The sequence below is a fragment of the Toxotes jaculatrix genome, chromosome 1, assembly GCF_017976425.1.
Source record: "Toxotes jaculatrix isolate fToxJac2 chromosome 1, fToxJac2.pri, whole genome shotgun sequence".
Taxonomy (NCBI): domain Eukaryota; kingdom Metazoa; phylum Chordata; class Actinopteri; family Toxotidae; genus Toxotes; species Toxotes jaculatrix.
In genome coordinates this window covers 8,273,059-8,287,225 of record NC_054394.1, presented here as the reverse complement: position 1 = coordinate 8,287,225, position 14,167 = coordinate 8,273,059, and the positions used below count along the sequence as shown (strand labels likewise).

The window sequence follows — 14,167 nt, the reverse complement described above, 5'->3', positions numbered from 1 at the left end:
CTCCTCTATGTCACTGCTAATATGTAAACAATGTGAAGTCAACATTACGCCTGTGAGAAATGACCAGCACATCAAGAAAACACATCGCTAAGTGTGGCAGAGCGGTGTGTAAATAGAGTTTGCTGACATTAGTGTATAGCTAGATTCATCGCAGCTCGGTGGCAATCCTCAGGAGCATCCTTACGGAGCTAAACTCCATTCAGACGCTCTTCATCTCCCTGCCGCTCCGAGTGTTGACACAAATAGAGCCTGGAATGGGAATTCTGGGCCATTATGACCAAAGCATAGCCCTCTATAACAAAACCAATGCATAGCTTCATCCAAGAAAATATTCATGAATACAAACAGGATATCCAACACATTTTTTTCAAGGAATATGTGTTGAAAATATTAGGACATGAATACTGATGTGGAGTAAGGGTCTGAGTATTTCTTTTACTCCATTTCCTAACTGAATTCCTATTCTGTAACAGATAAACCCTTTCCACTGAGAAAAATGAAGAACAGAATTGCACTTTTTGTCTTTTGTATTTTTTTTTGCCTTTTTTCTCATATTTTGCATCAACCTTTTACCCCTGCAGCCTTTGTTTCTGCTAATAGGGAGGGTTTAGACAGAGGGAGACAGCAGAGACAGACCAACCAGTAGGAGTCACTAATGCGATGACAAGGACACAGGCTCTAAAGACAATTTCCTGAGCTGGCCCCTTTTCGTCTGCTTTATCTGGGTGCCCTCATCAGTCTGCGACCTTTACCAACTTTAATAACTTTACCTGTAGGTCACCCTGAACTGGTGGTGAAACTTAAACGTCTGTAATCCTAACCAGGCCATGGAAATCAAATGTGCCATAATAAAATTAATATAATTATAATTATTTCTCTTTGGCGGTTTGTGAAACATCTTTGTACATTTGTGCGCCTTATGTAAGAGGCTTTATAATGTATGTATGTATGTATGTATGTATGTATGTGTTTTGCTAATGTCCTATCCCTCATGTCTCAGGGATGACGATGACATCAATGATGTGGCGTCCATGGCAGGGGTGAACCTGAACGAGGAGAGCGCAAGAATACTCGCCACCAACTCGGAGCTCGTGGGAACGCAGATCCGCTCATGTAAAGACGAGGCCTTTCTCCATCCGGGACTACTGCACCGACGAATTCTGGAAACAGGTAAGATATCTGTGCGTTGCAGTGCAACACAGAAATTCTTCAACATTGAACTCTTAGATGTTCTGAGCTGCAGTGGGGGAATGCTGGCCTCTCAGGAAAAAAGTGGTTATTACGGCAACAGGAAGAATCTTAATGTTATATCAATTTACCCCCACCCTCCCACTCTAAAAATACAAACCAAAGCTGAACATCCAGGCTGTTGAAGTGATGAAATCACTATCTGTTGTCTTTTGCGTTAGGAACATGTTGTTTCTGTGTTTATAGTGTCAGCACTAAAGACAGTTTTGATTTTCTCTCCTTCAGTGGTTCAGGCTGAGCCTTTTCTTGTTTGGCCTCGGTTTAAATTTGATACACTTAACAATTCTTTCACCTCCTTTAATGAATTCTTCAGTGGCTGTCTGAACTCACTGGACCCCAGGCACACATATAAATACTTTATGGGTTTGTCTTTTGAAGGCTGGCTGTCAGATTGTCCTCTGGACTAAAGGAACAGAGTTTAGAGGAATGAGACTTGGCAGCGAGATTTCTTTTTAGTGGATCTTGACACACTGATAGCACACGGTATTGCATGTGCTAATCGATACAGGCGGAGACATCTTGGTTTATTTTTTTGCAGTATCACACGAGATGTGATAGTGTCTTCATTACCTCTTTTTGCTACCGGCAGTCGATTTTATTGCTTGAAATATACTTTAGGCTCTTGCTGCACAGTGAGACCTGTGAAAATGTATAATGAGCGTTATTACTCAAAATAAACCTGTGCCTAGCATCTTGCTCCTGTGCATCAGATCAAAAAACACACAGCGTAATTCCACGTGACGGGGAGTCTAACGCCCTCATCTTGTTTTATCTCAGTTAAAGTATCTTTAGTGTAGCACGAAGACCTGCAGGTCATGTTCCGTTACGTGGACTCTTGGCGTGGTTGTTATCCCGTCACCTTGGGGCAGAGGGCTTGTTTAAAAATACAAATCTTTCCTCAGGGGGGGCACGCAGCATGATACAGGGCAGGAGGCTAGGGCGCCCCCTGCTGGGGAAGTGGCACTTATGCAGCTTTGTTGTGTCAGTGATTGGCCTCTCCACGCTCCCAGCTGACAGCAGTCCGAGGGAGGCTCCCCTAGCCTGCCAGCTCCACTCAATCAGAGAGGCTCGGCTGCTCCTTGTAACTGTACGAGCACCAAGTTCCACTCTGCTCTGCCTTCTCATTTACCGCTGAACACCCCACTACATCTTCACTGTGACCTTTCCTGCCCTCGTTTCACCCCACAAAAGGTTAGTTAGGTTCTAAGGTTGGCTCTGTGTCCTTTTCGTTTCACTCAGGTACTGAATCATAGGATAGATAGTAGTTCACTTTTTCTTTCTTCTTTTCTTTCTTTCTTTTTTGAATTCTGATTCCAGGAGAAGATGTTGACTGCCTCTTTCAATCTTCTTCTATATTTTTGTTTTTATGTCTCTCCGTGTCTCGTTTCCTCTTCTCTTCTCCCTTATCTATCCCCTCCAAACAAACACTTGTGTTGCCCTCATCTCCGAAATCTCTGTCTCCATCCTCTCATAATTCTTTAGGCTTGTCCTTGAGGTTGGAGGTTGGGGGCGGTGGTGGTGGTGGTGGTGGTGGTGTGAGGTTGCAAAACAGCACTCCACCCCCCCATTTCAGGAAACAGAACACAGGCACAGCTGGAGCTCTCTAGAAAAACTCCTCAAAGTAATGATAATCCACTGGTAGCTTCAAGTTCACACATACGCACACACACATACAGGTCATGTGCATACACACGCATGAGCTGATCACATAAACTTACACTTGCTGTGCTGTCTTTAGATTAACAAATAATGTTGAAGTTCATAAGTGTCAAGTGTAAAAATGTAAAAGATATATTTTTTCTTTAGTTCAGGTAATTTGTGTCGGAGTGAGTGTTCGGGTTCCTTTTTTGGGTTTTGAAAATGGCATCAGAGTGAGCGCTCCTCTTGACAATGTGGTGGCTAGCATCTTGGGCGATCCGCTCAGCTACGCTACGCTGGAGCAGTTGGGGCAGGAGCGGGGTGTCGCGGTTTGAAAGTTTGTGGATGTTTGCGCACGCTTCGGCCTGTGACCGCTACAGTCTGTAAGTGTTATTGTGTGTAGTTTTAAGCTGTACGTTTAGCGTGTTATGGTTGTAGCATTTTATTTAGCGGCTAACTTGCATGTTGTTTAGTTTAGCTTGCTAGCTCCATTTTACTTTGCGAAACACACAGTCGTCGTTTGATGTTAGCTGGCTGTCTAGCCTCACAAGATTACGCTTGGTGAGGGCAGCGCAGTAAAAAGACTGAAACGCAGCGGACTCAAGCATCATAAAACAACATTAACCAACATGAGTCTACGCTCAGGAAAGGGCTATCTTAAAGACTATGCAGCAAAATGAAGCTTGTGGAGAGCAAGAAGTTGCTACAGCTAACGCAACCACAAGGCAGACACCTCTTCCAACGTCACAGTCATCTAAAGCCTCCACTAGACTCTCCCAGAGATCATCATCAACAACCTCTTCAGCTGTTAAAGCATATGCTAAAGCAAAAGCTGCCAGGGCTCAACTAGCTTATGCTGAAAGAGAGGCGGACATGATGAAGCAGAGAGCAGAACTGCTGAAACAACAGGCTGACTTTGACGCTAGTCTCCATCTTCTGCTGCAGCTGAAGCTGAAGCTACGGCCTATATGGAAGCAGAAATTGAAAGTGGTGAGCTCAAGCCTGATCCTCCTGTTGCTGAGGAGCCCATCAGTACGTTTCAGCGCACTCATGACTACATCCAACAACAGCCAGAGTTGCTCTTTACAGCAGAGCCATATTCAGGAAAAATAGATGAACTGAGAATACCTGATGTCAAACCGCCAGTGCTTCATGGTATTCAAAACAACACACAGCCAGTGTACAAAGACACAAAAGAGGAGCAAACAGCAATCAGGTGTTTAAATAATACCTCCACAGTTCTCCAAAACACACAATCATTCTTGAAAAGACATCTTTGCCAGAGCCTAAAGATACAAAGGAAGACTTTGCAAAATATCTCATGCGGAGAGAAATGGTGAGTGCTGGCCTCCTGCAATTTGATGACAAACCTGAAAATTACTGGGCCTGGAAAACCTCTTTTCTGAGTGCCACTAAGGACTTGAATCTCTCAGCCAGAGAAGAGCTGGATCTTTTGACAAAGTGGCTTGGAGTTGAATTCTCAGAACAGGCAAAGAGAATTCGTGCTGTGCACATCCTCAATCCTACAGCAGGTGTCAGCATGGTATGGCAGCGCCTTGAAGAGTGCTATGGGACACCTGAAGTCATTGAAGACACACTGCTCCAAAAGATTGAACATTTTCCAAGGCTGACTAATAAAGATAATGTTAAGCTACGAGAGCTAAGTGACATTCTTCTCGAGTTGGAATGTGCTAAGGAGGACGGGTCTCTTCCAGGGCTTGCATATTTGGACACAGCTCGTGGAGTAAAACAAATAGTGGAAAAACTTCCCTTTAACCTGCAAGAGAAATGGGCAAGCGTTGGAAGCTAATATAAGGAGGATCATGAAGTGGCTTTTCCTCCCCTCTTCGTCTTCTCCAAGTTTGTCCAAAAACAGGCAAGGATAAAAAATGATGCAAGCTTCACCATGTCTGCTACCAACAGTCATGTTCCTTCCAGGTCAGAAAAGCTTGCACAGTTCAGTCGTAAAGCTTCAGAGTCATCAGGAATGCAAACCAGTCGTGTGCCAAAGAAATTGGAAGAACCAGATCGTCAGTGTCCCATACATAAGAAGCCACATCCATTGAGAAAATGTAAACTTTTCAGGGTCAAACCTTTAGAAGAACGCAAAGCTTATCTCAGAGAAAACCACATCTGCTATAGATGTTGTGGGTCAGTTCAACACATGGCAAAAGACTGTAAGGTGGCTGTCGAGTGTGTTGAGTGCAACAGTGATAAACACATTACGGCACTACATCCAGATCCTCTTCCTGCAACCACACAGAGTGCTGCAGCTGTTGAAGATGACAGCGGGGAGCAAAATGGAAACTCATCATCAGTCACATCAAAGTGTACAGAGGTATGTGGACGCGATGACCGTTCACACTCATGCTCCAAAATCTGCCTAGTTAAAGTGTATCCTGCAGGAGAAGAAGAGAGGGCAGTTAAAATGTATGCAGTGCTAGATGGACAAAGTAACAAGTCTCTTGCCAAAACAGAGTTCCTCACCCTTTTTAAAGTTAAAGGTAGCCCCACCCCATACATTCTGAAAACCTGCTCTGGAAAATCAGAGGCAGCAGGTAGAAGAGCTGTCAATTTCATCATTGAATCCATGGATAGGAAACTCTGGCTTCCTCTACCGCCCTTAATAGAGTGTGACATGGTGCCGGATGAGAGGTCAGAAATACCCTCTCCAGAGGTTGCACGTCATCACCCTCATCTGCTCCCAGTTGCTACCAAGATTCAACCTGTAGACCAAGATGCTCATATTCTCCTGCTCTTAGGAAGAGACATTCTTCAGGTGCACAAAGTACGTGAGCAAATCAATGGGCCCCACAACACACCATACGCTCAACGGCTAGACCTAGGCTGGGTCATCGTGGGAGAAGTGTGCTTGGGAACAGCACACAAACCATCAGAGATCAACGTCTACAAAACAAACACACTTCACAATGGTCGTACATCCTTTATCAAACCATGTCCAAACAGTGTCCACCTGAAGGAAGACTACGGTGACAAGACACAACACCACAGCCCAACCTTCCCTGCACGTAAGGAGAATGCAGGTCTCACTGTCAATGTACATGGCCTAGGGAGTTCAGTGTAAGTCTGAGGATGACAATAAGTCAGCATTATCCATCGATGACAAAGTTTTCCTAGCCATCATGGATTCAGAGGTCCACCAAAACGAAGGAAACAGCTGGGTGGCTCCTTTGCCATTTCGTTCTCCACGCCGAAGGCTTCCAAGCAACAGGGAACAAGCTTTCAAACGTCTCTGCTCGCTATGGAGGATGTTGGAGAAAAAGCCAGAGATGAAAGCTCACTACATCAAGTTCATGCAAAAGATGCTGGACAATGACCAAGCGGAGCTCGCCCCACCTTTGGATAAAGGTAAAGAACACTGGTACCTGCCAACATTTGGTGTGCACCACCCGCAGAAGCCAGACCAGATACGAGTCGTGTTTGACTCAAGTGCTGAACATGATGGAACATCTCTCAATGATGTACTCCTCAGTGGACCAGACTTAAACAACACTTTGTTGGGAGTCCTTCTGAGGTTCCGTAAAGAACCTATAGCCCTCACAGCAGATGTGGAACAGATGTTTTATTGCTTCGTTGTCTGAGAAGATCACAGGGATTTTCTCCGCTACCTCTGGTATGAGGACAACGACATCAACAAGGGTGTGGCAGAATACAGGATGAAAGTACATGTATTTGGAAACAGTCCTTCACCTGCGGTAGCCGTCTACTGCATGAGACGAGCAGCTCAGAAGGGCGAAGAAGAACATGGTTCTGACGCAAGACAGTTCGTTGAAAGACAGTTCTATGTTGACGATGGTCTTACCTCTGTTGCTACACCTGAGGAGGCAATAGATCTTCTTGCACGAACCAGAGAGATGCTGGCAGAATCCAACCTATGGTTGCACAAAGTAGCATCAAACTGTAACCAGGTAATGGAAGCCTTCCCAGTAGAGGACCGGGCCAAAGAATTGAAAGACCTGGACCTTGGTGTGGATCCCCTCCCTCTTCAGAGAAGCCTGGGGCTCTCCTTGAACCTAGAAACTGACAGCTTCACTTATCGGGTGTCCAGCGAAGAGAAACCATTCACTCGGAGAGGTGTGTTGTCAACAGTTAATAGTTTGTATGACCCCTTGGGCTTTGTAGCTCCTGTAATAATGCAAGGGAAAGCATTAGTCCGAGAACTGTCATCTGAGCAGAGCGAGTGGGATACTCCTCTTTCCTCAAGAAAGGAAGCAGAGTGGAAATTATGGAAAGACTCCTTGAAGGCACTTGAAAACCTACACATACAGAGGTGCTACATTCCAGTATCACTCTCTTCAACACAGAAAAGGGAACTGTGCATCTTCTCTGACGCTTCTGTGGTAGCTATTGGAGCTGTGGCCTACTTGAGAGCTATTGACACTGAGGGACGGTGTCATGTGGGATTTGTGATGGGCAAGTCCAAGTTGGCCCCTCGTCCTGCCCACACCATCCCACGTCTGGAGCTTTGTTAGCTGTTGAACTGTATGAGCTGATCAGAGATGAAATGAACATTGAGGTGCATGTTGTGAAGTAAGTTTTACACAGACAGTAAGATTGTGCTTGGTTACATTCACAGTTCCACAAGGAGGTTTTTTGTGTATGTCTCCAACAGAGTTACTCGGATCAGGGGATCCACACAACCCAACCAGTGGTATTATGTGCCAACAGAACTGAACCTAGCTGACCATGCAACCAGGTCTGTACTAGCAGTACAGCTCCAAAACAGCAACTGGTTGTCAGGTCCAGACTTCCTGCATTGTGACAAAGCAGCAGAGATGCCTGAATCCAGTCTCTTCAGCCTTGTTGAGCCTGAAATGGACAATGAGATTTGACGTGAAGTTACTAGTCTGGCAACTAAAGCAACTCAGCCTCAACTGGGCTCGCAGCGCTTCGAGAGATGCTCAAGCTGGAGAACACTATGTGAAACCATAGCCAGACTCATTCATGTTGCAGCATCCTGCAAAGGAAAAGCAAGCAATGGAGAAAAGAAAGGATGGAAAGACACACCCAGCCTGAAGGAGCTTTTACAGGCTAAAGTTGTGATTGTTCATTCTGTCCAGCACAAAGCCTTTAAGGAGGACGTTAAATGCCTGGAAGATGCTAAACAGACATGCTGGAAGCAAAACGTGCGTAAAAAACTCAATCCAGTTGTGGATAAAGATGGACTGCTCCGGGTTGGAGGTCGTCTTTCCTCTGCTGACCTCTCAGAAGAAGAAAAGCACCCACTGATTATTCCAAGAACTCACCACATTGCCACACTACTTGTGAGATACTTCCATGAGCAAGTAGCCCACCAAGGACAACATATTACAGAGGGAGCTATCCGAGCAGCAGGATATTGGATAATTGGGAGCAAGCGTCTGGTTTCTTCTGTTATTCACAAGTGTGCTACCTGTCGCAAACTACGAGGTAGACTGAAAGAACAGAAAATGGCAGACCTGCCTGCAGACTCACTCCTGAGCCTCCATTCACCACTGTTGGTCTTGACGTCTTTGGGCCATGGTTCGTCATGAGAGCAGTACATATTGAACTGATTGAAACTATGTCAACTGACAGTTTTATTAATGCTCTGAGTAGGTTTTTCTCCATTCGTGGCCCAGCAAAACTTCTGCGGTCAGACAGAGGAACTAATTTTGTTGGGGCTTGTAAGGAGTTGGGAATAAACACAGACAGCACAACAGTCAGGAAGTACCTCCAGGAGAAAGGATGTTCCTGGGTGTTTAATCCACCTCACGCTTCCCACATGAGTGGCTCCTGGGAACGGCTCATTGGCGTTGCTAGATGGATTCTGGAAGCTATGCTGCCTCAGACAGCACCAACGCGACTAACACATGAAGTCCTGAGTACTTTCATGGCAGAGGTGATGGCAATCATGAATGCAAGACCCCTTGCAAGCGATGTCCACTGATGCTGATAATCCAGCAATACTCACCCCAGCAACATTGCTTACTCAGAAGATGAGTGCAGTCTCTGCACCTTCTGGATGCTTTGGAGCTGCTCAGTTGTACGCAAAGCAGTGGAAGCAGGTTCAGTGTCTTGCTGACACATTTTGGAAGAGATGGAAAGGAGAGTATTTAGCCACTCTTCAGAGCCGAAGGAAGTGGACAAAGGACAGACCAAATGTCAAAGAAGGAGATGTTGTCTTACTGAAGGATGCACAGACCCAGAGGAATGACTGATGATCGTCAAGGTTTTGCCAAACAGTGATAAGAAAGTCCGCAAGGTGGAAGTGCGGATTGTGAAAGATGGAACAGCTAAGGTTCTCCAAAGGCCAATCTCAGAGATTGTAGTTCTTCTTTCAGAGACTGAGTGAAAAGATAACAGTTTAATGTTGTCAAAAGACATTTCCCTTCAAGTTGTTGTATATGTAGTGATATAATGCTATTATATCAAGCGGGGAGTGTGCTGTCTTTAGATTAACAAATAATGTTGAAGTTCATAAGTGTCAAGTGTAAAAATGTAAAAGATATATTTTTTCTTTAGTTCAGGTAATTTGTGTCAGAGTGAGTGTTCGGGTTCCTTTTTTGGGTTTTGAAAATGGCATCAGAGTGAGCGCTCCTCTTGACAGTGTGGTGGCTAGCATCTTGGGCGCTCCGCTCAGCTACGCTACGCTGGAGCAGTTGGGGCAGGAGCGGGGTGTCACGGTTTGAAAGTTTGTGGATGTTTGCGCACGCTTCGGCCTGTGACCGCTACAGTCTGTAAGTGTTATTGTGTGTAGTTTTAAGCTGTACGTTTAGCGTGTTATGGTTGTAGCATTTTATTTAGCGGCTAACTTGCATATTGTTTAATTTACCTTCTAGCTCCATTTTACTTTGCGAAATGTGTACTGTTTTTTGTTATGTTTTGTGCGGATATTAATTTGCGTTATTTTTTCTGTTGTATTTCAGCTTTCAAAAAAGAAATGACGGTGTGTGTCTTAAAACGAGAAAAGTTGCAGTCGTCGTTTGATCTTAGCTGGCTGTCTAGCCTCGCAAGATTACGCTTGGTGAGGGCAGCACACATGCACTGACACAAGAAGACAGATCAGACACACTTTCTTAATGCTGCTGAAAATGCCATTAACGTGCAGAATGTAAGTATTTTAGTTTAAATCCTTCAATAATTAACTATGATCACCAACAGAAGGTGAAGTAATAACAGTTTTGAATTGCGACAAATACATCAATGTGTTGCAGAGATATCTACTGAAGTTAGCATGCTAACCAGCTAGCCCTGGCCTGTCACGTCCCATCTCGGGTAGTCGGACTATGGTAGCTGGGAAAAGGGACCAAACGCTGCATGTCCTTGTTTGTTATGACAGGGGTGGACACCTCAGCTTCTCAAATATAACTCAATAGCACAATTTAGTAGCTAAAACTGGTTTATTCTTCTTGGATTTGGATGTGTTCTCGAGCGTGACTTCCTGGATTGGACATGATTTACATTCAAAACAAAGAAAGTGCTTCATGCCACACTCAACATCATCAGCTTAACCATGAAACTAGCAGGACCTGCTTCTGGGATACAGTGGTCAAGACAAACATGACAGCCTTCCAGTTGTAAGAGTTGAGCTCCGATATCTCTGTCTTGGTTTAGTAGTAGTAATAGTGGAGCAAATTTAAACAATGTGTTTATTCGCTAGGTTTTAATTTTTGCACAATGGCATATTTTACTAATTACTTAATGTACTGTTGGCCATAAAGTTGGAATGAAATATATTTTACCTCTTCTCATGAAATGATTTTGACAATGTGATTTATTCTTGATAAAGTGTATATCTTCATAGAAGATTACTGACAGTCTCTTCCAATGTGATGTGTATAAATAGGAATAAAAAGAGCAATGTGTCTGAAAACAAAATTATTCCAACTTTATGGGTAACAGTGTAGTTTAAATCACCAAGACAGCTCTTCAGCTACAGTATCAGCTTTGTCTGGCTTGTTAGCTTTGTTGCATTGGACATTACAACCAAGGAATGAGGTAGCAGCAAATCACTGCACACTCATTTTTATGAAACGAGTACAATATATGTACAGCAGGATTAAGTCCTATGTTACATTTATCATGCACAATAGGACTTAATGTCCCTAAATAATTTATTTTCCATTTTTTTTCTGTTTCTGCCACAATTGCATTATGACCATGTGTTCACCTTTGCTTTGGGATCACAGGGTTTGGGGTTGCTTTTGTGAACTTTTGTTTGTTTGTGAGCTTTGTGAGTTTTTGTTTGTCACAGAAAGAGCTGTGTTTTATTCTCTGCATCACGTGAAGCGCGTTCAAGATGGGGGTGGACTAGAACAAGGAAATGACTTGAGGCTGTGGCATCCCTGCTATTCGACAATGGAGTGGTCCTTGTGGCTTTATTAGACTCCTGATGTGCAGTTGAGAAGATTTCAGCTGAGTTTACTGTGGTCAGGAGGGATGAAGATCAGCAGCTGTTAGTCTGAGACCGTGGTGCTCTCCCAGCAAAAGGTGAATTGCTCGATCCAGGTGAGCTGTCCCAAGTGGAGTTCAGGTATCTCAGGAAAGACCATGAGTTATTTTTATGTTATTATGCATTTGTGGGCAGAGTTTAAAGCAGACAGTGAAAGCTAGGTCAAAAGCAGTAATGAAAGCTACTCTGAGAATAACATAGTTAAAGGTATTATAGATATAAACTAGTGTAGATGGGTCATTCAAGACCTTTTCCATATTCACTGCCAGCTACTTTTCAGGGGGACCCTTGTTGCTATGGATACCAGTCAGTTCTATACTAAATAAATATTCAAGTTACCAGGCCTCAATGCAGATTGTGCCTCTCTATGGGATTGTGTTGAAAATGATGGGCAGGCAGCCACTGCAAAGGATGTATTGTGCTATTTAACATTAGACATTTTAGAACTATTGCATTTTGCATGTAGTTTTTGTATGATGTCCAGGCGATGTGCATGATTAGCAGACAACAGATCAAACACAAAAATATACACATTGATCACCATAATCGATGATTTACCTGTGGAAAATACCTCTAATTCATTGTCTCACATTCATTAGTCTCACTTGATCTCTCAAAGAATTTCAGCTCTAATGAGCTCTGCAGCTCCACCATAGAAAAAAATCCCTTTGTTGTATTGAACACTAGATATGATCAGAAACATGTAAAAAGAGGTCAAGAAGGGAAAAGTATAAGTGGTTTGAATCTTAAGGCAAATTTATACTGCGCAGTGGTGTGTTGCCCAAAATTTGTTGTGATTGATTGATTTGAAGTGCGTAGTAACAGATCCCCAAGCACAACCGACCAACCAAACAGAAATGAAGATGTTGTGGACTCCTGCCTCATTCTGCATAGCTGCTGTCATATATTTGTGCAGCATCAGTGCAGATGCTCACAAATAAGTGGATGTGGAAAATAAAATTTGATTTCACTTGGACCTGTGTTCCCTCGGACAGGGCAATTTGCCACTGTTAGAAATCTCACTGGAGACCAAGCTACACTATCAGCTCTGTGAGGCTGCTCACAATGACAGTGCCAACATGCTGAAAGCAGGCATAATGTTTACCATGTTCACCATCTAAGTTCAGCATGTTAATATGACAACTTTATTTATTTATTTAGAAAAAAGAAGCTGTAGCTGATGGGAATGTTAAAAAAATGCGTAAATGTCCATCTAACTGAAGATGTTACAGCCTTTGATGCATGTCATTGCTGTTATCTCTTCCCTCCTTCTAGTATCAATTACACTAAATATTAAAGCTGTCCAGTTCATTAGTCTGTTTCTAGCTGTTGTAGGCCTTTTTTCTAGGTGAATGATAATGATTTGTATCATTACAAGTTGAAGAATGTGTTTTTTTCTTCCTCACAGAGCTGTGCCCCGTCTCTGGCTAATTCTCTTAAACTTTCTCTGAAATATTAATGTCCCTGAAAGATCTTATTTTTTAAGGAAGCAGAAGCCTTATTAGTGTTTTTTTCGTTGACCTCGTGACATTGCCACTTGTATTGCCACTGTAATTATAAGGCTAACAGGGCTCCCTCCATCAATTTCAAAGCTTGAGGTGGTGAGGAGTATATGTATTGTTCAGCTGATTTAAATAATTGGTGTGGTTTACTTAAAAGGGTGCCAGAGAGAAAATTATGTTAATGGAATAATTTAAAAGGAAGTTGGAAACAGATAGTAACCCTACCAAAGTCTGTCTGCCTCTCTTTTGTTATGACTTCAGATGAGTTTTGCTCCAAGGAAACTAAATTATCCTTCTCCTACGAAAAGAGATGGTCAATGTCGTTTACACACTTGAAGGAGCTTAGCTAGTGAAGCCACTTTGGAATTTGCACTAAGACTGTGAAACAAATTAACTTTTCTGTGTTATGAGTCCTATTTCTGGGAGTTAATTGCACATCCTAATCCAGACCGTTTCTCTGTGTGAATGTGGGTATGAGTACAGTAGGTGTGCATGTGTGGAAGCACTGAATGTAGGTTGTGGTCCTCCCTTGGTGTGTTTTCATTAGTAGTTTAGTTGTGTGTGTGTGTGTGTGTTCCTCTCAAAAACAATTACCTCTTACCTGCTTAGCTGTTGTTTTTCTTAAAAAGGCAAACTGTGGAAGCAAGAGAAGTGATGATAAAACAGTCACTGTCAACCTTTTTATCCCTTTAGTAATTCAAAAGTGAGGACAAAGGTTATGTTATAAAACTCCCAGGTGGCAAAGTAAGAATGTCACTGTTTTAATTATGACAGAATCAGCAAGGTGAAGAAGAAAAGGTACAAACTCTACCTGTTGTGTGAGAAGTTGTCAAATTGATTCTAATGATATACTGATTGCAAAAATGTCATCTTGTTCTTGATGTGTGTGTGTGTTTATCCTTCACAGCTAAGAAGTTTGGAGTCACAGAGGTCCCCATGGAGGCAGTGACATTCATCTCGCACGCCACACAGTCACGACTTCGGACTGTAGTAGAAAAAGTTTCGACTATCGCACAGCACCGGTTGGACTCCTGCAAGGTAGGAAAACGAATACATGCATGCTCCTACACAGACACACATAGGCACACCCACAACGTAGAGAACGTTAGTGTTAAAGTCAGTCTGTGCCTTTTTTGTAATTTATCGTCAGCCTTCCTCCACTTGTGCTATTTTGCAATCCGTATTGCCTGAATGAGAGGTCAGTCTCAGACTGGCTGGACACTGGAGAGCATTACAATCTTGCAGGTCGTATCAGTCAGATTTAACTGAAACAAACGAGTCAGGCTCAGTTTGCGAGCAGCAGCGAATGCATCTCGCCCTGTTCCTCACTGGAAAGACTGTGACT

At 43.4% G+C, this 14,167-nt stretch overlaps 1 protein-coding gene across 3 annotated transcripts in view; it reads left to right on the top strand.

The window, feature by feature from the left end:
* LOC121183479 (transcription initiation factor TFIID subunit 4-like) overlaps positions 1-14,167 on the top strand; it is a 92,169-nt gene that overhangs the window by 26,161 nt on the left and 51,841 nt on the right. For all 3 annotated transcript variants that reach the window (XM_041040583.1, XM_041040575.1, XM_041040592.1), the window contains exons 9-10: positions 1,001-1,170; positions 13,730-13,860. In XM_041040583.1, the coding sequence (XP_040896517.1) occupies positions 1,001-1,170; positions 13,730-13,860 (301 nt within the window). The remainder of the gene's footprint in view (positions 1-1,000; positions 1,171-13,729; positions 13,861-14,167) is intronic.